This window comes from Bombus vosnesenskii, unplaced genomic scaffold, assembly GCF_011952255.1.
Source record: "Bombus vosnesenskii isolate JDL3184/JDL3185 unplaced genomic scaffold, Bvos_JDL3184-5_v1.1 scf7180000013264, whole genome shotgun sequence".
Taxonomy (NCBI): domain Eukaryota; kingdom Metazoa; phylum Arthropoda; class Insecta; order Hymenoptera; family Apidae; genus Bombus; species Bombus vosnesenskii.
This window is the reverse complement of record NW_022882924.1, coordinates 5,782,281-5,808,486: the sequence shown is the minus strand read 5'-3', so window position 1 is coordinate 5,808,486 and position 26,206 is coordinate 5,782,281. Positions and strand designations below refer to the sequence as shown.

At 44.8% G+C, this 26,206-nt stretch overlaps 1 protein-coding gene across 9 annotated transcripts in view; it reads right to left on the bottom strand.

Moving 5' to 3' along the window:
- The window catches only part of LOC117239424 (potassium voltage-gated channel protein Shal), a 115,823-nt gene that overhangs the window by 13,980 nt on the left and 75,637 nt on the right, over nt 1–26,206 (bottom strand). The window contains exons 5-7 of one of the 9 annotated variants that reach the window (XM_033504954.1): nt 17,964–18,047; nt 11,785–12,078; nt 1,390–7,659 (exon numbers count right to left, since the gene is read on the bottom strand). The exons of 1 other annotated variant lie outside the window; for it this stretch is intronic. In XM_033504954.1, coding sequence (XP_033360845.1) covers nt 11,935–12,078; nt 17,964–18,047 — 228 coding nt within the window. In that variant the 3' untranslated portion in view covers nt 1,390–7,659; nt 11,785–11,934. Of the gene's footprint in view, nt 1–1,389; nt 7,660–11,784; nt 12,079–16,422; nt 16,537–17,963; nt 18,048–18,163; nt 19,454–21,279; nt 21,299–23,275; nt 23,327–26,206 lie in introns of those variants that run through there. 7 more of the 9 variants (XM_033504965.1, XM_033504998.1, XM_033504975.1 and 4 more) reach the window with 7 other exon arrangements.

The window sequence follows — 26,206 nt, the reverse complement described above, 5'->3', positions numbered from 1 at the left end:
AATGTCGATGTGGAGGAGCATGTGATCGGTCGCGATTCGGCGACATCGAGGACAGAGGTAGCCCACCTTTAACGAGATCCCTTCGTTTGCGTAATTAACTATCGACTTTCTGTCGACAATCTTGTTAACGAGAAGCACGCCGATCGTTAATGGATTCCGGCGAGCCGAGGCGGACACACAACCAGAGATGGCGAAATAATTATTCTTTGCTTCCGAATATGCCGGCATCCGCTGCACGTCGAAAATATAACAGGGATGAGAATCGATACGAGCTGGTTTTCGCGGAGAAGATTCGGTAATTGCGAGCTTTCTTCGACCGGCTCTGTCCGCCGAAAATTCCACTCCACTGTGTCAGGAATAATCGGGCAGAGGAGAGGCGTCTCAATTAAAATCGTGTTCCAGGGCCGAGGTAAGAAAAGAGCGCTCTATTATCAACGACGTTGCGTCAAGGGAAATTTCGACCGCTTTCCTTAAAAATATTATTCAACGCGGTAACCCAGATCCGGAACCACCGATATAGAAAACCGTATGCTCTTGAATAGTTCGATGGAATTAGCGAAGAAACGGTGCACGGACAGCACGACCTGAATCTACTTCAAAAAAGGAACTCCATCATCTTTTCGTAATACGTTTCGAAACTTGGATATATGTCTATGATGGGCAAACTATGGACATCTCGTCGAATCTGTATAGAAGCTAGCATTCGTTGCGTCGTCGACGTTCAATTTCCAATTTAAGCTCGGTCCAGTATCGACGTCCTTGACCGACGTTCCGGAAATAAAACGACCTAATCGCGATTCGAAAAAGTGGCACGAGTGGGTTTCGCGATACAGCCATAAATATACCGCGTTCGAGCGACGTTTACGTTGCGGCTAGCAAATACCGTTGCGCCCGGTTCGTATCGTCCGGTGGCTAACGAGCACGTTCTGTCGCACGTTCACGCAAATACGAATCAATTTCCCGCGCAAACGAGAGCGCGCGCCTACCTCTTTCGCCTTTGTGGCCGGTGTTCCGCAAACACCAATTAATTCCGTGTTTTCTTTTCGTTAGCCGCTGCTACAATTCGACAGTGGGACACGGGGACGCGCGGTCTCCACGGACGAATCGCGGGAAGTTCGTCGACACTCTTGGGATGAACGATGGTTAGAGGCGTGATCGGAGATGGAGTGTTTGATGGATCGAACGAACTGGCAGTATTGGAAAATTTGGTTTTCCTTTTAGCCCGTAGCGTCAAGGGTACTAAGCGAAGAAGTCTGTTTCGCTCTTTTTTCGTTTGTTTGATCGATCGGTCGATTATTCGATAGATAAGAAATTAATTTAATCGCGCGAGATTCGCGAGACGAAACGCCGTACGAACGGAATGAAGGGACTGTAGCGTGTTAAATATGAATTTCAATTTATTTTTCACTTTTGAGTAAGGCGTGGAAGCTACCGAAGACGGACAACACCATCGGCTAAAACGTCTTCATCCCGTTCCTAGTTACAACTATCGGGTGTACTTGTTACAACGTGCCGGCGCTTGACCGCTGTCGATAAATCGTCTTTCCAACTACCTTTCCTTTTTTTTCTTTTTTATTCTTTTACTTCTCCGTCCACTTATTACGTATGTATATTTATTATTCATTCATTTATTTATTTATTTATATATATATAGATTTTTCTCCTTTGTTTTTTTTTATCTGTTTCTCTCTGTTCTCTTTACTCCATCTTGTTTTTTTTTACAGTTGTACGATTAAAAATATCGTTATTGCCAAGTATGATCGATAACACGGTGCGTAACCCCGAGCCTCTGACCGGAGAGACAATTGTCCTCGTGTCCGCTTAGGAAACTAAAGTTAGTGCATCGGAAACTAGACGTTTGCGCGACACCGCTCGACGAACACTATCGTCGCGTTTCTTTCCCCTGGAGTTTCCATCGTCTTTGTCCCTTTTCGATTCTTTCTCGGCGACGTTTCTTTACACGAGGCTACGAAAACAGTCAGGATGATCGCTTTCCTTTCGAACTTCCCGTGATTCTTCCTCGCTGATCGTTCTTCTCGCGTGAAAACTTCGATTAGAAGAACGCTCGACAGTTTTATGTTCGATCGAAAGATTCGAGGATTAATTAAATTTCGTGGAACTAACGGGATCAGAAGCGTTCGAAGGAGAAGCGACCCCCTTGTTCGATCAGTTTTAAGAAAAATATACAAAGAAGAAGGGAAGTTCGACGAACTCGGTGTCCGGCGCAGGTCTCCGCGTTGCGACGATCCTCGAATCACCGGCGGTCTGTTCTCGTTTTCAATCTGGCTCGATTAATCGTCGCTCGATTACATAAACTGTCTAGTCACGACCGGGAGAGGGAACTTTGAAATTGATTGCAACCTACATGCGTTGAGAAACTGTAAGAGCTTTAGTTTCACGAGGGACACGTGTCCAGGAACTGGTGAATCTCGGTAAAAGTTTCAATAACGGCAGGATAGTTTATAGAAATGTACACCTTTGCGTTGCATGTCACGGATAAACTTACGAAACATCGAGAAATCCACTAAAATTATTTATTACGCGATCGTGAAACTTTTCTAAGAATTATCGAACATCGAGACGAGCTTGGAAAAACCATCGTTTAAAATTAACGTAGCTTCTAGAATTTTCGCACAGCTATTCGTTCTCAATCTTTCACCGTCGGCTTCTCAACGCTTTCGCGTAACACAAGATTCGTCCGTGAATCTACTTCGCTCGTTGCAAATGAACAGAAATTTCGTATTCATTGGATAATTTCCCGCGGCTGGAAAACCTGGAAGTTTGGTATCGCAGGCTCGATCTCCCGGTCGAACGGCGTGAATCGCAATCACGGTGGAGCGTGTCAGGAACATTGGCCGATCCTGCTACGCTCGCAGGTCCTGTGGACGGTGTCCTGATTACAAAAGGATCGCTTTTTCCGTTCACGATGCAAAAGCAAGTCCACCGGAGGGACCGGCGGAGAGGGTGGCTCTTTTAATCGGCTTCGAAACAAAGCGGAAGCGGCACGGCTGATCGATCGAGCCGCTCGAATTCAGTCGCCTCTGATGCTCGCGCCACGGTTCATTCAGTTTCCTTCGATTCCTCTCGCACCGCAGGAGAATCGCGTTGCTTTTTCCATTGATTGTGCGAGGCGAAAGTACCCGCTTCTTTCTCTTTGTGTCGATTACATTTAGCGAGAACGATCGATTCGAACGTATGTTCAGAACGTAGGATTTTGTTGGATCGGACGTTGCAGCATCGACGGAGTTATCACAGGGGAATAAATCGCTGAATATCGATCAATTTATAGATTTCAAAAAGAACGCGGACGCTTGCTGTTTGTTCGAGAAAATTGCTATTATCTTTAGCGGTAGATTACGATGTATAATAGGGAAAAACCGTGGCAATGGTTTAGCGATAAAGAGTAGAACCCTCTGTGACGTGTCCCTCCGGAAACATCGCGGGATAGCTCTCCGTCAGGACTTCGGAGCGACGAAAGAAGACGAACGAAGGTCGGACGAGCGTATGTGGACGCGAATCGTATCGCTCGTCGCGCCAGTTCGCCTCGTCTTAAACTCTTATTAAAGTTATTACGCGTCTCATCGGAAAAATTGGCAGTACGGTAGTGAATTGAAAGACTCGTTATTCATGTTCCTAGCTTCCCTCGATCGCGTGTTCCCTCGATCTTCTCGTTCCTTGTGCACCACAAAGCGAATAAAAAAAAAAAGAGAAGTGTAAAGATCATCGGAACAATGGAAATACCAGTTCGCAGAAAATAAACAATAATGTCAAATAACAGAGATACTTTTCTCTTTCTCTCTTTCCATTTTGTAAATATAAAGACTGTCGTATTCCGCTATAGGAAGCAGAGAGTGTCAAGCAGCTTTTTCCTCGGTGCACACGCATCACGAGAGTCACCGTTTCATCCCCTTTATTTTCTTTTATTCCTCGAAAATTGCTTGCATAGAGCTCGGCTCGAGACCGATCGATTAGCCGGTGAATTGGCCGGCAACGGCAGCGCCGACGCGATTTCCGGCTAACGCCACGAGAAACCACGGGGAGGAAATCGACGAACCAGGGACTCCCGACGATCCGTAATCGAAATCGAAGACCGAGTAGAAAAGGTTCGCGAACGACCCTTGCCGAATCGGAAAATCTCCGTGCATCGCTGCGTCGCGAACCGGAAGTAAAGACGCGATAACTCGCCAACAACGACAGACTAATTAGTTCCGGCAAATTAATCTCTAAATAACTCGCGCACGCTGCTACGTTTTTTATCGATTTTTATTTTCTATGCTTTCTTCTTCTTCTTTTTCTTTTTTTTTTTTTTTTTTTTTATTCCTCGTTCTTTTACCGAGTTTCCCGAGCAATTTCGTGCTGGCAAAGGCAACATGGCGTCGAAGCTTAACCCGGACAGCCATTTTTCTCGACCAACAAATTGGGTACGTCATATTTGTTATATTTCTTTCTTTTTCTTGCTTTTCCTTAAATTTATTAGAATCTTTCTAAGACAAGAAAGGAATAAAAAATGTACGATAACATCGAGGGATCGTTATAATTGAAATGTTGCGAGAGAGAGGTATTATATTTAAATTCGGATTAAGCTCGAGCCATCGTTTTGCTACGTTCGATTTCTTCGTAGCATTAACCTTACACTCTTTTCTCTATTTTTCCTTCTCTCTAGTTTCCCATTCGCTTTTTAATACGCGATCTCGTGATACAACTGCAGCTCTTTGGACGACAAAGGACCTGACACATTATTCTCGATTATCTCTACGATCATATTAATATAATGTAATAATCTTCTTTTTTTTTTCTTTTTTATTTACTTAGATTCACGTTTACGTCTTTTTCTGTCCGTGAACCACCGAGCCGCACCTCCGACGATGCATTTTTCGCATTCTATGTTAATAACTTCCTGACCTCGCTAATATTCTCCCTTCCCCTCCCTTTTCGCTTCAACGTTGAAAATAGTTTGTTCTACATTTTTCTTATTTTCGGCTACACGGTTCGAAGAATTCTGCCGCACTTGACTTTAATCTGTATCGTGATGCTTCCATGCACATAGCTCGCGTGGATGAAAATTAATAAAATAAAAAAATTCTCCCTTCCTTTGTTCCCTTTCCGTCCCACTTTCGATTTTCAAGAGTATTTTGAGCAACCAAAACACGCGTACCCTCGCTCATCTAAAATTAGCTAATATTTAACACCTAAATTAGAGTTTAAAGAAGGGTTGGGCTCGGTGATTCACGAGGGTTGGTCTCCCACGCACTCAGGCACGCATTCTAGTTTTTGAAAGTTGATTTAGAATTTGTTTTATTGCGCGACGCGAGGGTGCTGCAAGTTTGTATGTGTATATGTGTATGATTAGTAATATGTGTTAATACGTCCTCCTGACGTACTTCCTCTCGTTCCGACGTATTTACGTTCGTGTGCGCCTGTGTGTACGTATGTGTATGTTTACCTGTAGAATATATCTGTATATCTTTATGTATATATATAATATATTCCTTTTCTTATTTGCATTTATCATATTATATATATATATATATATCCTCTCTGTCTCTTTTATTTTCTCTGCTTTTGGTTTCTTTTCGTTCTCTTTTGTTCGTCTTCGCTCCGTTAGATCGTTTACAATTAATTACAAAGTTAATTACAGACAACACGAGACTCCTCCCATGCCTCCCACGATTATTTACAGCGTCGTTTAAATTAAAACACACCGATTCTTCGTAGCCTATTGTCGCCCGAGAGAAGGTTCCTGCGAAGTTCTAACGTTGTTTCATCCCCCGAGATAAACGAGGTTCGACCGTGGATTCGCTGGACCCACCCTTCCATCCCCGTATTTCTTGCAATCTCCCACTTTATAATTACGAATTGCGGTAGAATTAAAAAAATTGGCTCATTCACTTTCGATATCCGACAACGATTCCGAACAAATGCAGCTGAAGCGCAACGATTCCACAATCGATTCCCGTTGATTATTCGAATCGGCTGTTCGATCGACAAATCTATCAACTAGGGAAAAAAAGAACGAAAACTGGACTCGTCGAAGAGTTTTGAAAGAACGAGGGCATCATCTTACTTTATTTAGAGTATCAAGGTACGCGGTCCCTAGCGAACGCTCGCGATCGTTTCTCGTCGATCTCACCCATCCCCAATACTAGAAGGGCACCAGCGAATACGGGAATTCTACGCGGATACCATTCGAAAACCCTACTCGTACCATCGTTTCTTACGTTTTACGACCGCGATCGTAAAATTACTATATTTCTTTCTGCTCTCTTATATTTCTCTTTTTATATCCGCCTCGACGAATCGATCGATCATCGTCGTCGTTTCGCGTACCCTTAAATGTATCGTTCGCTAACTTAAACCTAGCGAGTTAAGAGACTCCTTATAAGAAACTACGTACGTACGTTTCATGGATCGATCGAATTTCTCTCGCTTTCGCGAAGACATTTTTAAAAATCGAATTTATCCTTATAACTAGAAGGGACGTTCTTTCTTTTCTCTCTCTCTCTCTCTCTCTCTCTCTCTCCCATTCTCTCTCTAACTTTCTCTCTCTCTCTCTCTCTCTCTCTCTAACTCTCTCTAAAGAATTACGACGACTCGTAAGAGTTGGAACGATCGTAAACGACGGTTGATCGTTCGCTTTCCCTATCGCCTGGATCGTTCGTTTAAGATCGCTAATACGATTCTTTGACACCGTCCTTCCTCTCGATTATTTCGGCCCGGCACTTCCGGCTACTTTTTCGCTGCGAGAAGCGTCCATTCGAAAGAGGAAGTTCCGACGACGTCCTTCTTGGAAACGTACCAAGAAAGATGCTGTGAAAGAGCGCAAAGGAACGGGGAAAGTGAGCGTTTCGTTGGAACGATGCGAACGAAACTCGATCGACCGATCTATATGGCGACTACGCTCGTTTCCCGGTCGGATTGATGGACGCGCGCGTTGCGGAAATAACGAGGCGGCTGGAACGCGCGCCAGTTGTGCCGGAAATCAGCGAGTCGCGCGGCATTTTCTGCCGATCGGCTGGAAATTGAAAAAGCTCCTTTCCAAAGCGAGAACAGGAGGCAAAGTCGATCAACGTGCACGCATCGACGAATCGTTTTTCACCAGCGTCCGATTTCACGGCGTTCCGGTTCGGATACGTTCGTTCTTCTTTCCTCGTTTTTCTTTCCGTTTTGTTGCAAACAGAGTGTCGCGCCTCGTGTTCTCGGGCGGAAAGAGGCGCAGCTAACGCGGTACGAGACGGGACTAAAATCCATCGATGCCACGTATCTCGCGAGCGAAAACAGAAAGAAGAAGGTGGCGCAGGCGCGTGTGCGTGCATTCGCGAATCTTCGTCCTCGAAAACAGGAAGAATTCCGGCTTCGATCGTTGGCGGGAAGTCCTCTTCTTCGCGTTCCTCCGGTTTCGTGTCTTCCGTCCAGCTTCGAGTCGCGCGGAATACTTGCCCTTCGAGAACGTGCGGCTTCCGTCCTCCTCGAGGACGTCGTGGATCGTCGTCGATCCTTTAATGCTCTGCGTTCGTTGAACGTTTGTTTGCTTTATAGTTTTCTCTTTCACAGTGACTCCGTGGAAACTCTCTCTCTTTCTCTCTCTTTGTTTCTCATGGTAAATGGTGGCGCCTGCCGTTCCAGGCGCCATCGATTCTCGCGTCTGTCTCTGCTTTCTTACTGAAATTAAAAGCGCTCTGATACACTGGATTCGCGCGTAAGTCGCGGTCGTTCGAAAGATCGATCGAGGTGCCAGACTGTCGATGAAAATCCACGCGGACGATGAAAATCGTCACTCTTCGTTCGCATAATTTTCCACTCTCGAGAGCTCTACTGGTGGTTGAGATCGTGGTACGAATTTATACTTGCTCCTAATTGCTTTCGTATTCCGCTTTGTTTGTTAAACAGGATGATACGAGTTATATTGAAGGAAATCAAGGGACGTTTAGCGATATTTACGGCGTGAAAATAGAATCAGCAGACCGTTGTGTTCCAAAAGAGCAGCAGAAATTTTGTCAAAGTCATAAAGTCGAGAAGTATCACGAAGATAAAAAATCTCCTGGCACTTGGTCTTGGTCCAATCACTCTTACTTTGCTACTCTAGGGCTAAGGGTGATGAAACAGGCTCGCTAGGGAAGAGAATCTTCTCCAAGGAGTTAAATTCAGGCTAAAAGAACGTCGAGTATATTTCCCTTGAAAAAATCCCTCGGTTGGTTAGCGTGTCGCGTGAAATCTCGACAAGATTGCCATTAAAAAGTCGCGCCGTGTGTCACTCACGAAGCGTGCCAAATAGCCACGCGACCAACTTTCTTTTAGAACGAGTCCTTTGAAACTTCCTCCCGGTTCTTTGTACCTCGGCCAACCGTTCCTTTGAACATATCTACCGTTTAACGGAATTTATTGAAGAGAAAAACGTCGCGGAGAAGATTGAAATTCAATTTCAGAGACCTGCACGAAGACTCGAGTTTGGCGAAACACGTCGTACAACGCGTTTCCGAAATCGTGCTGCGACCAGAAAAAGAACGATTCTTCGCGTAAAATTACGTGGAAAACGTGGAATCAAGTTTTTCCATATAGAGCTTCGTTTTGGAGAAAATCGAGTTCGAATATTCGCGGAATACGCTCGCACTCAACTAACCGCAATCTGTTTGGTTTCTCCAGTCTGGTTAACCATCGTTACTTTCATTTACGTTTATAAACAATAACGAAACTTCAAAAATCCCAAGCTTCGGACGTGAAAAATTCAAATCGTCAAAGGCTAAAAAAAAAAAAAACGCGATAAAAATTTCATTTGCAGCGTCAAAGAAAGAAACAGAAAAAAGAGACAAAAAAACAAAGGAAGAAGAAAATAGGAAAAAAATGACGAGTAGGCGCGTGTCTCGCATCCGTTACCGGGTCGTTGGTTCGAGCTTATTGTTCGCGGCGTTTCAGGAAGTCAGAGAAGTTGGCGCGCGCGGGAACTAGGCCTCCTTTGAAACTCGGTCACGGCGCCTCGGAGAAAAAGGAAGAAGAAAAGCCCGTGCGAACGAAGAAGAACCGATTGTTGGGCTAAGAACAGGCCTGGCAAAACGGATCCCGTCCCAACCCCGCCTCCCCCGTGTGCAGTGTGTAGAGCACGAAAAAGGAGAGCGGCTGGTGGACTCGAGAGTGTCCCCGACTGTAAGTGAAACCTTTCGTCTCTGGCGAAAGCGCTCGTGCCGCTGACGACCAACTTATCCGCGCGAAAGAAAAAGCCACCGATGAAAATAACACACTCGACCGGCGGTCGGTGTCTCCCGCGAACCTGATCGATATCTAAAGCTGCATTCCTGGCGCCTGTCTACCTCCGAGTGCTCGGCCTGAAAGCTAAAGAAGAACTCGCGTAGAGTTCGTCGGTTGCTTCGAACGACACTGCATGTTATTTAATATTTAGCTACCTCGCGCTTTAGTAAACGACGATCGGACAGTTTCGCATGATTGAAGGTAACTACGGTCGTTACACGATTCGCTCGATCACGTTAAAAGAATAACGACCAGTGTGGGGCCAGTCTTTACACGACTGCACGCTTAGATAAGATAATACCCGATTATCAAGCCCGTGAAATATAGATTTCGAGTAGCGGGAGAAAGTAGCCCGAGAAGGGTAAACAAGTGCTGCAGCCAAGGGTGAATAACACGGCCACCTGTCCACCACTGCGATCTCAAGATTCTTGCTAATTAAAACGTTCAAGCATTTCGAGGATCCTCCAAGTTGCCAGGAGGTCGACAGGTATTTTACTCAGACCGAGGAAATGCCTCTCTCGCGTGGTCTGTCTCTGTGTTTGCCTTTGCAATCGGCGTTCAGCTGTCGCAACACCGCATGAATCGTAAACCCTTGACAAAGGCCTCGTTGCGGCCCCCATCGCCACGACACAGCATTGCGCCCCGCTGTGCAAAGAAATACGGTGGGCAAACAAACGACGCGAGACACGGCGTAAGTCGTATAGCGTTTGCAACGCTTTCGCGATTCGAACAAGGACGAGGGAACCGTAGGAATGCATGGGAAGGAGCGGAGGGTAGGGCGTTTCTCTTGTGCAAATTTGCCTTCGACCTCGTTTCGGAGATCAGGGCCACCTTCCGCGTGCTCGTTGCTCTTCAACCGACCGCTCGAACTCTCTAACCGGCGATATTCGAGTAACGCGCTCTGCCTGATCGATCATTGGCCGATTCATCCACTTCGCAGTCGGCTCGAACCGGAAACCGGGTCGAATCACGGCTTATCGGCCAACCCGAATTACGCTGTAAACGCGATTAAACGAAAAGTCGAGAGGCTCGCCGGTATACCCTGGCAAGCGAGAAGCCTCGTTCCCGACCGATAAATCTCGACTGGCGAATTTCCATGCTCCATGAGTGGAAATTTTCATGGATCGACGAGAATCCGAGGATCGGTAAAAGAGATGGGTGTAATCGAGTAATCGGTAAGCGTTTAAGGAAAATAATAGGCGGCAGTTTGATTTAGTTTGACTCCGATCGGCTAAAAATCGATGTACGTAGAGTTTCGGCTAAAAGGCTACAGACAAATGTAAGGTAAATCCAATTTCGTAACCGACCAGACGTGGATGTTTGACTGTTGAAGGTGGTGCAAGCCTGGCAACCTCCGACCCCGCTGTTTTGATCTCTGAATAAACGTGACCAGGCGTTTCATCTTCGAAATGAACGGCGAAAATCGCAGCCAGCGGCCGCTTTCAAAGCTGCTTTGTGCCGTTTTCCGAATATCCTGGCGAAAGCTGCGCTAATGTTGACTCACGGTCGTCTACAAAGCCTCCGTGAGTGAACCGGAAGTCCGCTAGTCCATTGCAAACGTACTCTCGTTCTTCGATACGTGGTGAATCACGAAGCTAGCTTCTAAAATTTCCACTCGTGTCTATTTAACGTGGATCCATCTCTTTGCTAGCGTCCGAAATCAGGAACTGCGCGTAGTTTGATAGATTTAAACAATCTATTTCAATTTCCACGTTCTCAACCAGCCTTCTCTTCGAGAGTCAGGCACCTCGATCTCGATGTTTCTTCGATGATAAGAGCGAGCCTCGATGCGTCTTCGTGAACGAACGGTAAGCTCTCTAGGCTGGGTAGAGCGATAAAGCTTGATCAACGTCGAGGAAGGGCGGTAGATTTAAGAGGGCGAGCCTCGCTAAATCCTGGTCGCAGCCGCGACGCTAAGCCTGCCAGCAGCCAGACGAACCTCGAACACGAGATCGATTCCGAGGACCGGGGGTAACGCGGCTGACTTGCGTCGCGACGCACCACCTGCTTCCTCGTTGCGGCACATGCAAACAGAACGGGGAATAGAGATCTGCAACTAACGATAAATACTCGGCCTAAATGCACTAGATGCTACCCAGAGGACGACGTTTTCTCATTCTCTCGCTTTCTCTCTCTCCTTGTTTTTTTCCTCTTTTCTCAACGGACGAAGAATATTTCGGTTAAGTGAGAATAGAGTCATCGAAAGTAGCCGCCGAGAGACGAATACCTTTACGTCGTTGTACAAACACGAAGAACAAAACTATGTCAGGCTATTTCCGGTGACTATCGATCGTCGATCGTCAGCTGCAAATAACGTAATGGTTAAGAGAAGTCGTTGACGAAGACGCGGACCGCCGGAAGTAGTCCTGAAATTGAACGTTGTCTCGCGTATCGTCGAGACCAGCACGTCGTTTAAATTCTTGAAATTCCGTGCCACGGTGCCGGAAGACTCGAGCATCCTATTATGATGTCGCGGACTACTTCCGGCTGATCACGAGGCGGCAAAAACACCCGTCGATTAAAAGATCGTGAATGCAGGCTCACCGTTCTTCCGGCCAGTCGGCCATTGTTCTTTCATCGAGTAGAAGAGGAGGACGGTGATGGTGTTTGTTAAAGGTGATATTATTATTGTTTTTTTTTCTTTTTTGTTCATAATAGCGGATATGGTGATCGTGATTGGTCTCGGTGATCGACTCAAGCGGTCTCCGATACCGGAAGCGGTGGCTGTCCACCGGAAGTAGTCATGGCAGGCGCGGTGTTGGTGGTGGTGGTGGTTGGGACCGGAAGTGGCTGTAGGGCCTGCATGTCACAGGTGTGGGAACCGCGCTTCTTTAGGTCCTGGAACAATTCGTATTTCGGATATGTTTCAATTTAGATTCTTCGTCCATCTACGTGTCTTCTTGCTTGCCCCCTTTTTCACTCGCTCTCACTCTCATTTTCTCCATCCTTTCTTCGCGAGACTCTCGACGAATCTCTCGTTTCTTTCACATTCATTTCCTTTCATTTGTTCCGTACCATTTCTTTACTCTCTCCTACATTCTCTCCCTTTCGATCATTCGTTTCAAGCACGCTTCCTTTCTCGCTCTCGTTCATTCTACCGTCTTTTCTCTTTCTACGTTTCTAGTGTAACTATTTATAATCGAAAATATAATCGTAAAGGCGTGTTAACACTACTTTCTACGTTTCCTCCCTCTCCCTCCCCCCTCTCCTTCTCTCTTTCTCTCTTTTTCAACGACGTTTATCCGCTTGTACACTTCCTGTCTGCGTTATTGTCTCAAGCTCCTCGAGTACAGTGATCCCTTCCGTTTCTCTTTAGACTTCGACACAAGAACGCAAGAGTTCTCAATCTCTAAATCTCTCGAGACCGAACAAGCTACCTCTGGCAGATAGTTTTCGCATGAAATGGAATGTGAGAGAGATGCGATCTCGCGTGACGTTACGCCTCGTGGCATCGATTGAATTTCGAGCGATGGATCTCTTTTTCATCGCGAACTACATTCTTAGAAAACATGGCAAAGAATCGTTAGAACGTTCAAGAATTCGCGGACAAAAAAAAAGAGAAAAGAAAAAGATAAAAAAAAAGAGGCGAAGTTCCACGACACCACGAAGGTCGATTTCCGGTTGTGTATAGAGTATCGCGAGGCTAAAGATCGCGTACGAACGAGCGAAGAGAGATGTCGAGAGGAAGGGGGTAGAATGAAAGAGGCACTCTGGCCACGTGCAAATGCAATTCATAGAGAAACAGAAAGTTCATGCGAAAAGAAGATACAGTGAGAAACAAGAAAACCACCATAAGAATGAGAGATCGAAAAAGCGGAACAACTTGATGCTACCGACACAGAGATACAGTTTCAACAAAAACAACAATCAGAATATGTATAATACGTATTATGTATATCGAAACAAAGGAAATGGTAACAGCGATACAACAATAGCAATAAGAACAAGAAACGTTTACAATTAAACTGGGTGAACGGAAACAGATAGTATCCGTGTGTGAAAGAATGTGCGCTGCTATGAAGATAAAAGGGTGAAACGATCGATTCATAAAGAAACATGCCAGCTGCAATAAGAACGATCCTTTCGACAAGCCATTAATTGCAATACGTCTGTGACTTTGATTCGTTTCAACGCTGGTGTTCATTGGAACGACGCGTTTTCTGTTTTCGCAACGAATCCTCCTGCAATTCGTATGAATACTCATACTTTCTCCAAATCTACTCACGTGCGTAGTGTATTTTCTGACATTTTTATCGTCTTTTCTTTTCTTCCTTCTTTTTCTTTTTTTTTTTTTTTTAATTCAAAGAATTACAAATCGTAAAGGACGATTTGGAAGAATAATCGTTGCTGTATCAGTTTTGACGTCAAACAGAAACGCATCTACGGAACGGTGCATTGCATACAGGTGCATTCAAATTTGCTCTGAGGATGTGATACATACGTCGAAGCTTCGTCACAGCGCTCGGTAGTCTGCTCAATATTTTCCGGGCGTGTGCGAAAATAATAAGCGGATCTGTTTATCGGCGAAGCTTTCGGTTTGGCTCGCTTTATTTCTCACATCTCCTACTCATCGTAACGAGTTTCTCGAGTCAAGCGTCTTCAGAGTACGCGTTCGAATCGATTTGTCGAATCGAGAAAAAAGGCGATTAATAGTCGGCCCTTTACAACGATGAATTCGTTTATGGTCCCTAGCCTCTTAGTGTGTCTTCGTTTCTCAACCTCATACGTCTTCTATAGTTAATTTAAAAACGCGTTCGAACCAGGAACCATAGAATCCATCATCATCATCGGCCTCCGACAGTAGCGCTAGGTTAAGAAATAATAAAGGGAAACTTCTTTGATGTATTCATCGACGATATGAAAGTCCTATAGAAGCCTACGATCCAATAGACAAGGTTCTCTCGCAAGCTGCTCGTAAATAAAAAACGGGGACAGAAGCGGAAAAAAGGCAAGTCGACGCGTCCTCATTGACGGCTGCATGCAGACACCGTCGGATTTCCCGGGGAAAATTCGCCGACTACATCCGTACGCCGCAATGCGGTTCGTTCTCATCGTCGCACGTTCGTGCTGGTTCGCGTCTTCCTACGACGTCGTTCGACAAGCGTCGTTAATCCTTTTCAACCGGCCTGTCCGAGATGTTCGTTCTTCCTGTCTAAGCGCCGCCTGCGACGCGGCTGCAACGGAGCAGCCTGAATTTAAGGCTCGTTCACGCGAGGAGAATTCACGTCGGTTAGTTTGCCGATATTATTAAATTACGTTTCAGACACTGATCAAACGGAGCTGTAAAGCCAAGTTAGAGAATTATACCGTAACATCAAAGCGAGATAGGTCACGCTAACGATAGTTGGCAATTTCTATTTGATATCGCGTGACGCAAACTTTATGCGAACCACTTTATACTGTGCAAAGTATCGCGTAATGCTTCTTGTTACGCTAACGACGTTCACATTAACAACCTGACTCGGCCGAATTTAATATCCGAGTACGACCGTCAAACACATCGAACAGTGTCGTTGATCGTAAAGAAAGATCAATAGGTTACTGTGACAAATAATATCTTGAATGTTTAATACGTTTTAGCGGTGACACGCGTAAAAACTGATTCGTATCAGGAAAATGCAAAGAACAGAAGAACGTAGAGGCAGAGAATAACAGAAAAATCTGTCGATAGTAAGATAAACACGAGTTCCTCGCGTGTACGAGCTTTAACAGAGGGTCACGTTGCTTCGTTTCGCCTGTGACGCACGAGACACGCGTGTTATTCTCTTTCGGTGGCACGTGCACGCGTTATTTCTGTTACGGCGCACCAGGTTTGTCGCGATTGATCGCGTAGGCTAGGCCGATGTTGCGAGCGAGCTCACGCAGTCTCGCAATTGCCAAGCAGACGCGTCGCTTTGCTTCTATCGCTAAATTTTCTGCTCTTGAATAATAAGATCGATACGATATGATACGGCTGCAAAGATGGATAAAAAATAAATATGAAAGACATCTAAGACAGTGAAAATTCGTGTCTTGCAAATGAGAATTCTCCGATGATATTTTGAAAGATAATGATATTGCTCGATGCTTTAAGAGCTACGCGATTACTTTTAAAGTGTAGAAGATAGAAATGAAGATGTAAGAAGATAATGGCAAAGGGTAATTAAATTTCAAGCCGTCGAGGCACGAACGAAATTCTCGACGAATTTCTCGTCACAAAGGAGCTACCGGAATAGCGAAAATCTAGAGTTCGTGATACGTCGACGCACACGCGATGCGCACGTTTGCGCAGGGTCGCGCGGCATTAGCACAATACAAGGAAAACGCATTAGAAGGGCGTGATTTCGCCCGACGTCTTCCCTGTGGCCGGGTACATTAATCATCGGTTGCTACGAGGCACGGATGAGACGGCTCGCTTATTAAAGCTGGCTGAAGCCATTAGTCGCTTTACGCACAGCGGAAACTTTAAAGAGAGCTTGATCGTAAAATAAATCACGCGACTTAAAGGCTTCGAGACCGGTAAAAATTTCGAAACGAAAACGGAACGCTCGTTGAATCTAAGATGTGGCGAAAGTCGATGAAAATGTAAAGGCGATGAAATATAAAACGATTCAAAGTTGTCGTTACGAAGTTAAATTTAAATTACTTTCGTACATCTACTCTGTTACACCCAACGGATCTTTCTCGGTCTAATTATATTTTCTATGGTTAAAAGATTTTTAAAAGCATGGAAAATATGAAAAAGAGGAACCGTTGTTGAAACATTACGAGAACACGAGTCTCTTTCTTTTTTTTTTTTTTTTCTTTTTTAATTGAGAAAATTAGACCGTCGAAGTCCGAAGACCGTGACAGAGTTAAATGAAACTGTATGTAATCGTAAGACGTATGAATCGCGCTTCATATCGTATCGATATCATTTTCTTCCATTTAACGAACAGCAATTCGCGATATTTCTCCAATAAAAACAGACAGCCGTCGTTTCTGCGAAACGTCACAGTGACACTTAAGGACGAAAGGAAGCGACGTATATATCTCGCGCGTCTTCGTCACGAACCCTTTGTCGCAACCTGCGTGTTTTTTCATCTCTCTGAAAGGCCTGAAAGCGTGGGACTACGGGCCGAACACAGGCTGCGAACAAAGGAAGAACGAGCGAATAGCGGACGTGACCGAAAGAAAAGCATGCGGCGTAAAAAGCGCGTAAACCTGCTTCGCTGGAGCCATATACGATCTTCCCCGAGTTTAGCCTGATCCGTCTTCCGGATTCCTCTTTGCCGGTGAACGTTCCCTACTCGCTTCGGTTGTTTAAGCGCCAGGGTACTATAAAAACAGGCAGTATATAAAGTATATTTGCCCCGCTCTCTTCTGCGTGTTCCGTTGCGATATAATTCCTAGCAACCTAGCCGCGATAGGAAGCTCGCTAAAGTAAAAGAAACTGGAGCTAGCAGCGGATTTTAAGCGACAACGGGTAGAGAGGGTACTTAGAGTGGGCGGAAAGGGTGGATAAACCGGATGAGCACGAATACACGAGTTCTATTTGGATGCAGACAGATGTGGGACCAACGAGGGAAGCGAAGAAGCGTAGCTGGATCGCCAGAGAGATGCATAAATCAGAAGCCAGATCAAGAGTCAGCCGCAACACGGTGGGTTCGAGTAGGCACCATGCCAGAAGGTTTTCGTCTGTAGAACGATCGCGAAAGAAAGGAAAAGTAAAAACGCTCGTAGAGACGAACGTGCGAGAACGAAAAAAAAAGTCGGAGGTTCGTGGAAACAACGAAAAGATGGACAATCGATCGATAACGAAAGAAGAAAAGAAAACTGTGAGTCGAGAAACTAAAGGAGTTCGCGATTGAAATAGAAAACTAAACATCGACGTCCGAAACGTATGCGATTCGACGTACGGCAGAGATATATAGGAAAGAGAGAAAGAGGGGTAAGTTTTGCGACGGAAAGAAGCGTAGGAGAAGATGTTTCTCGGGGAAAGCAGACACCCAGAAGCCAATCCAGGGATCAGCCACGCGACACGATATAATTCTCGACCACCAAGGGGATGCATGGGGAGGCCTTCGTGTGTCCTTCGTCCTGATCCTTCCGTCGAAGGACAAGAAAAGCTGCCTCATATTCTCCCAACGGCCACACAATAGTATACATACATATATATGTATATAGAGAGAGAGAGATCTTATACACATTTGATAAACATCATGGAAGATTGTACGCGCGCGCGATCCCACGCGTTCGTTGCAGCGTATAAAACGCGTGCTTGTATACGATACGATGCTCGTGAAATCTAAGGGATATTTTATCCCTTGAAACGACGTTGGCTTCCATATTTCAAACTAGATTTCGTTCAATTCTGAGAGAATAAAATCTTTCGCGGAACATTAATACAACGACTATCATGGAAGATGACTGAATATCCTAAGCTACATCTCGTATTTCGTATAAATCTCATATTTCTTTACTATTACTTCCTTTGTCTTTCTCTCTCTCTCTCTCTCTCTCTCTTTCTCTTTCTCTCTTAAAAAGACACACAAAACCCTAATACGCCGCGAATGATTCGTTTTCTCTCTTTTACAGATGTCCACTTTACATCCATGTATACAAGCAGAAACGTATTGTCCGCGAGGGACGCGTGGATCGTAGAGCGCGCGCACAAAAGCAACGAAACGATATAACATAGTATGTAATGTACATCGATTATCATCGTATCCAAAACGGTTTTCAGGTAACACGGTTTTCTTTACCTTTTTCCGAACTTGTATACGGTCTTCATATACGAGCACCACTCTATCCTTGCTCTCGTTCGACGTGAGCTGATAAGACAAGCTCTAAAAGTGGACGTGCGACATTTTTCAGCGGCCATCGTTGAAAACGCCAAAACGCCGCGATATGTGTTTTATTTTTATTTTTTGTTTCAAATGATTTTTTTTTTAATGCCATCGTACATTCATCGATCACGATGTATTTTTTTTTTTTTCAATTCGTTCCCATCGTCGGATCGTTAGCATGTTTTTTTCGTTATTATTATCATTATGTACATATTTTTTTTTTAATTTATTATCGTCCATGAGATTCCAGCGTGAAAGAGAGGGAAAAGAGGAGAGAGAGCGCGCGAGAGAGATCCATCGGATTCATTATGAATTTCGCACGGTTTCACGTGGACGAATTGTTTATTCGATGTTCGTTTTTGTATGTACGTATGTATATGTATATATATGTATATACACACATATGTATATATTTTATTTTTCCGTTCGTTATATTATATCGGTGATTTTTCGTTCACGCACGTGATATATTTGTATTCGTTAAAAATTCGTTTTATCCATCGTGGAGAACGAGCGGATGAACACAGAGGATGTGAAGAGAAAAAGATGCCGATTCGTAGCGAGCAGGATGAGACAACGGGGCGATTATTTTCATGGTGATGGCCAGTGGAGACGATGACGCCCGTGATGACGATGACGATGATGGGCGGACGATGCGAGGTCATCGTAGGTGTCCAATGTTCCACGTGGATCGCACGGTGTGGTCGGTCGTCGATGAACGGGTGGGCACGGAAATGAGGAAATAGAATTTGATTGATTTATATCTATGTATTTTATAATATCACTGTGTGTGTCTTGTGTCAATTATTTGATTATTTCATATTTTTCTATTTGTTTTCTGTTTTCGACTGATGTTTCTTCCATGTCCATTCGTCTACTTTCTCTTAAACGATCACGTTAAAACGTTTCTCTATTCTCGTTTAATTTGTCCTCTGAAAATCATCTCGTTCGAGTATATTATATTTCTATGTGTCGACCGACTCGAAATCTGTCTGCAAACTGTATCAAATCTCGTGTTACCTTTCTTTCTCTAAACGCTCTCGACTGCTCGGCCTCTGAACCGATTCGAACGTTACTCGTGTATCGTCGTTGTTCTAATCTGCGATTATGCGTTTTCGAGATCCGTTTGTTCGTCTGTTCTTTTCTATCTTTCTTTACTCTTTTTTTTTTTGTTTTGTTTTTGGTTATTTACTCTGCTCTAGTATTCTGCTCTATTTCGTTTCTCTTTGCCTCGAATTTACTGGGATCTGTAGTTTAGCGTGCTTTACTAGAACTGGCTAAGAAAGTCAGGCAGCTCAGAACGAGGCCTCGACGAGGTAAGTCCCGTCCATCGCAGCCCCGGTCTGCCCCCCTTGGGCACCCGATACTTGGGCCCTTGTCGCTGGGATGTACTGACTGTACGCCTGCTGAAATCCACACCACAAGCACACACTACATTGTTGCACGCTAAGCTCACCTACCCTAAAGAGTCTGTTTTCTACATGGACCTCTACGGTTATCTCTAGTCGTGACACTTTAAACGATCGTCGTTAGATCGGACGTGTTGTACTTTTCCCCGATTCTGAATCGGCTTTGTCATCCTTACGAGGCAGAACCAACTTTAAAAACGTGTTCGGCGGCTTCAGTCAACATCCTACTTTCTATATCCTCTCGTACGCTCTTACTAAGTGGATCACCGAGGCTAGCACTACTACAATATATTTTGCAATCCTAATACCATCTAACTTCCAAAGAACCGACGAGTTTTCAGAGGGAGAACACGCGCCATTTCGAAGGTTCCAGCTCGAAGGGCGAAAGGGTTGGCTTCTATCCGAGCATCGTCTGCTGATGCACGATCATCTGTGAATCGAAATCGATTCAACTAACTCTATAGAAAGAACTTGCCCCAGCTATGACAGTGTGTCGTGTTCTCTGTCGTCGAAGCCTACGCGAGTTCTGTCTCGTTGTTTCCTCTTACAATTGCTACGAGCTTCATCTACGACCGGCTAACCGACTAAACGATCCTACCTCGGTCGACGATCGACCATCGATCATGCTGTTCCCGCTGGTTGTTCGCGAAAACTAATTCGTCGCCGTTAATCCCACGGTGTCGGGCAAGTTGCACGCGGAACAAGCGAGTCGGACTTAATCGTCGACTTTAATTAAATTTAATTAGTCCACGTCGCGGCCAGCTGCGGACCCGACCCGGATCGACGGACGTTCCAACGCGTTCGTGTTGCCTGGGTCGAGCCGGATTTACGGACCGCGACATCGCGTTAATGGACGCGTTTCCGGTCGCGGCTGGGGGAAATCGACGAAGCGCCGCGTCGCGGTATAAACGAGTTATTCAAGGCAATTCGAATTTCAAATCGCGGGAAAAGTCGCCGATATATCGTTCCAAGTACTTAAAAGGTATCTGCGGAGTTCACGGTCGAATCGCGTTATCAGATCGGTTGTTCTATATTCGCGATTCATGGCACGGAATATTTTGAAAATAACGCGTTCGACAAACGAAAGGTAACAGAAAGTGCAAATTGTTTTCGGTAATCGGTCGTCTTCGAACGATTACCGAATAGCCCGATCGTCAGAGTAAAGTATCTTACAAAGACTCGATAACGAGTTTTCACTGAAAGAAAATAGAATCGTTAGAAGTGGTTGACTCGCCATCGAACGAAAAACGTAATTATCGTTGTTCGAGTCGATCGAGGGACGAGATGAGCCATTGTGGCGTACAAGAAACAACATTCTCCATTGGTTTCCATGCAGTTCTCGCGAAACGTCGCATTCTTCGAGAGCTCGCTAATTGTTCGGTCGCCACACTCGGCGACGAACGTCAACCGAAAGAGAAGGGGCGTATTTCACAACCGATTCTTCTTTCGCCTCTTCTCTTTGCCAGCGACTCTCGTTAAAAGAAAATAAAAGTTTGGTTCGTGGGGGGGGGGGGCGGCGGCAATTGGATACGCTTGAATAATCCGTCGAGCACGAAATCGTGTCTGAAAAATCGTGAAGAGGTTCGCATTCAAACAATCCAAGAAACAGAGAGGCGTAGTACGTAACGTATGCGAGTAGCGCAAAGGTGTGGAAGAGGAGAAGTGCCAAGAGAACGAGAAGAAATAGTAGTTCGATCAATGAAACAACATTTCCCAAAAAATATTACTAATCTTCAACTAGCAGGCTTTTATATCGGGGAGCGATCAAAAAAAGTAGACAGACAAGTAACAGAACTGACGTTCTTTTTCTTTTTGGGTCTTACCTTAAACGGACGAATGTTTCTACGGGACGAACCACACACAACAGGTGCCGACAGTGTGTATATGTTACAAAATGTACAGACATATTTACATTGTATCGCGTGGTATTTTGCAACGATTACGAAAAGGGATGATTAGATTAGACATAGAAGGGGAAGAATTTCTTTAGTATCAACGTTTCGCCAAATGTTATCGTATTGCCAATCACGAAATTAGCCTCCCTTATGATCTCAAATCGAACAAGAAATATTCCTTTCTATACTAGGTAATCGCAATCGTGTCACAACGATTCTCATTTTCAACAGTCATCGGTTTATGTGACGCGTTAATGCGTAGCGAAACGCTGTGTATGTTAGTTTGGGATAATTTCATCTGTAGCGAGCAATTAAGAGCGCGATGTCAATGGCGGTGGTAAAAATTGATAAACGACAGCCTGTCTCGTCGCGACGTTTACAGCCCGTTATCTATCGGGCGACTTACCTGTTGAACGATAATTAATTTAACAACGTTGGGACTGACATCAATGCGAACTAGAGAGGACGCAGGAGGAGGGAGGGCGCACGCGCGGCTCTTGATAATTACGAGCCAACAACCGATTGAAAATAATTACGAAGGCAGCTGCTGGACCTTTCGCGGAATCCACTCGATATACAACGTTCGATTAATCATTGTACCCAGTGGCCGTAATCGACGCGCACTGACAGGCTGTGCCGACTAATTTCTGATTAATTTTCTTCTCGTCGCGAAGCGGCTCTAAAGCTCGAACAGGCCGAAACAGTCAGAGTGATTAATGTAACGCGGTGCCCGCGAGGAGGTTTCGAATTTCAGCCTGACACTCGTTTCTCCGGCGAGAAGAGAACAGTGCCGATGATTTATCATTGCAAGGCCATTGTTCGCGGCTTGTTAAACTAGTTTGTTTAATTACGCGAAGAACCGACCGGGGAGTTGATAAAGATAGTGTGGTTTTCACCAATTACCCCTTCTCTACAGACATCCTGGTAAACGTGATTCATTTATCTCCTCTTTGCAACGGGTTAAATAATTTATTCGTTACGACTAAATCAGCTAGTTATTATGAGATTGCGACTAGAGAGATCCTTCGTAGTATAGGAATGTTTGTTTCTTCTTGATGTATAAATGATTTTAATACGGTTGATTTTACACGTGAGATGTCTGTAGGAAATCGTTGGTGAATTGGATCGGCCGTCCTCCGTGACGAACTCGTTCGCGCGATAATTCTCGCTTCGTACCCTTGAACGACTTAATAAAATATACACAAGTAACATGATCCACGTACATTATATACAATATATTTAATCGAACCAGCTATATGGTATATATAGTGTGTGTCATATATAACGGACCAATCAATTTCCAATAACGATTAAATGGAGCAAAACTTGGGGAGGGGGGAGGGGACAGTAACCAACGTTCAACACCCAAAATAGAAGTCGAGTGGCCTGAATACCGAGTAGGTGCAACCGATACTTTTCCACGAGCTTGATTTCACTCGCAAAAAGAGCTTCTTCAAAAGTTCGACAACATCCACGATGTTCCACTTCAATCTTCTAAATCTTAATCTTTTAAAGTGCCTCTTTCCTACCCTTCGATAAATCAAACGGTACTCGATGCTTCTCCAAAGTCCGTGCTTCTCTTTAAACTTTGTCCTGTCCACTGCTTGTTTCTCCTCGGGAAGAGAAGCAAAAAAGAAAAAGAAAAGAACAGGGGGAAAAATGGAAGAAACGATTATCGTTTGCACCACACGACGTTTGGGCCGCTCGATTCCACGGATCGGTAGCAATCGGAATCGAAGATTTCACCGTATTAATTATGTTAACAAAGGGGCAGGAGGGTGAGCTTGAATGTCTTTGAAGAGGACGGACACGATAGGTGGATACTCGAGGAGTGTCGAAAAGATGGTGCTCGTTACTGGGCCGACGGCAAAAGTGAATTGACGGAGCTTTTCAGACGGACACTTAAGATTCAATTTTCTCTTGCCTGGCTGATCTGAAGTGGATGCTCCACTACAGGCTCCCGGTGTTCCTTCGGCTATGCATTATTCATGAAAGCAACTCGTGTTATATTATAATACGCATTATTGGGGCAATTAATTCGGCGCAACGTCGTCGCGTGCGCGCTCGGCTATAATTATTCTTTCTTTTCCCTTTTTTTTTCCTCTTTCCTTTACTGATATTTCCATCGAGCAACGCGTAATAGAGAAACTGATAATACGCGCCACTGGACGACCATAGGGTCTCACGGTCGATAGTTTCACGAGCGTTTCGTTCGGCAACGTTTCCCCGGCTTTCGTCGTTGTTTCCGCGAAGCTCGTTCGTTGGTATTCCTCGCTAGAGGCGTTTGTCGTAATAAGCTCGACGCAAAGATACGCGTTCGGACGCAACGACAATTTCAACGAAGACGCCAACTGACCCAACGCGCGAGCGGAGGTTTCCGTGATTCGAATAAAGACACCATGTAAAATAGTTTTGTAACGATTTTGGAAGAGCCTGGCTACGATTTAACTATCGAAACACGTGGCGTCAGTCATCTATATCGGGCGATTCCTCTGGCACGGATTATTACTGGTACGAATGGATAGAGGTGTTTGCGCTTGGCAACACGTTGTATTAATTAGTCTACGTCGGTAATAATTAGCATCGATTCTTGTCTGATTTGTGGAAGAAACTGAGAAAGCTACGGTACACGGAAATAGAATAACTAGAGAAGAAGATCTATTATTTCCTGGAGTACGTATTCGCTGCTGGCGGCTGGGGGATCTTCAATCTTTCGAGAATGAGATTAAAAGATTCTCGACTGGCGTAGTTACAGTCGACTGGAAATGAAAAGCTGAGAAGGAAACGAGCTGGCATAACCATATATTTGGCTCACGGAGCAAGGCAAATTTCGGTGGAACGTCAGCTGTTGCGATTCACCGTAGAAATTTCACGCGAAAGAGAGGGCGTATCGCGGAGCAGATTACATCGACGCAACTTTCGTCGAGGGGACGAAAGTTCATCGCGGCGCATAAATCGATGTCGAGGGAAATGGTGACGTTTATGCGAAGCTAAACGTTTCTAATTGCTGGCATCCACTGGTTAGCGACTGCTCGAGATTTATCGAACACTTGGCAACTCACGCACACGCTGCTTCTTGGCGGTGTAACTGCCACGATTACATTTTTTGACAGGAAACCAAAGACCGTAAAACTGAAGATGGTAACTTTTTGAGAACTGTTTGAATTTTTCATTCGAGATAAACAAATCGGAAATGTAAATAAATAAACTGAGTAGGTAAATAAACAAACAGAAGATGTAAACAGAAGAATTTCAGAAGAACATTAAGAAGATCTTAATGACTAATCTTAATGAATAATGTCTATCGACAAAGTCGATGAAACAAGGTAGATGAGAAAAGTGTTTATACGAAATCTTTTTAGCGAAAATAGCGTCAAAAAAATATCGATAAAGTAGTAGCATAGAAAACTAGTGAACCGTTAGAACGATAGAACGTTGGATTTGCATAGAACAATGTCATGAAGCGTGATGCTGACGTTTAGACAAAAGACGGAGATTAGGCAACGCGTAGGTCAATAATCGAGAACAAAGGCGTTGGCGGTGTAGTACAAAGCCGATAGAAAGACGATTGGAAGACCAGGCCACGCGGATAAACCATTGTGCCATCTCCATTCGATACCTAAACCACAAAAAGTACGTAAAACGTCTTAAAAGATGTTCACGATTTTCTACTTAAATCTCAATGGGAGGAAAAAGCATTGAAGCTAATTTCCTCATCGCGTGGAACAAGTTGAAGTGAACGAAGAAAACTTTCCCAAGTCTGAAGAATCCGTCCATTTTCTCGCCTGATGGCGAAACACGCAAGAAACGTGCCAGAGAATCGCTAATTGTTTTTGCCACTCGTCGCTCCTTGTGAAGCAGCCACGCGACGCACTATAACACGCGACGACGCGCGCGCAAGTGCAACCGTTCCGTGCGCCAGAAGAAAAAAAGGCGAACTCGACAATACGCAAGGCGGGGAAAAATTCACACGTGCGAGGTGAAAGAAAAATTTGACTCGGCTGCGAGTAGATCGCGTCGAGTTCTCGAGTTGACGCAAGTTACCAGCAAATCTCGCGACGCTCTGAACGATGCCGGTCCCTCGGGAAATGTCCTCCAAGATTTTCGCCAGAAGTCGTTAAACCGGAAACTCTCGGAGTTCTCGCTCGACGAAAATTCACCGGGACTCGACTGCTTCGCGCGAAGTTGAACGAGCAGAAAGAAGAGGAAAGAGGCGTCCAGAGTTTAACCATGTAAGATCGATGATCTTTTCAAACGTTTTCTAAAACTTACTCGTCCAGACCCTTGGATGTTGATAAATGTAACTAACGAGATACCTACGGTTCTGAACAAGCTTAAGAAACGTTCACCGCTATACAGTGACAGAGTGTGCGTCTCTAGTCTGTGAAGAAGTGTAACACGAAATCTGATTTTCTGGTGATTGTGTAACACCGAATCTAGCTAACACCAAATCTCGCAGATCTCTACATCCTCCAACGACCATTCGATATTTGTCTGATTTCGAAACCAAGTTACTGGCGTGATTTCACCGTTTCGTGCAGTTTCACGATTTCTATATAAAATCATTATCCAGGAATCTTCGTTAATAACTTCGTTCCAACGTCACCAGTCGAGAACGAACATGATCATCCAGCAAGAGGAGAGAGCTATTACGTTTTACGAGCGTTCCTCTGGTATCTGGGTTAGATCGAATGGTTGTCGGACAACGTACGTGGCAAATGATCGAGGCGTAAAACTCAGCAGGGTATCTTCTGGCCGGTAAAAAAAGCTGAAAATCGACTTCGAATCCTCGACCCCTTGCACTTTGGCGCCAACGAATACACGACATGTGTATACATGAACGAGCACACGCACA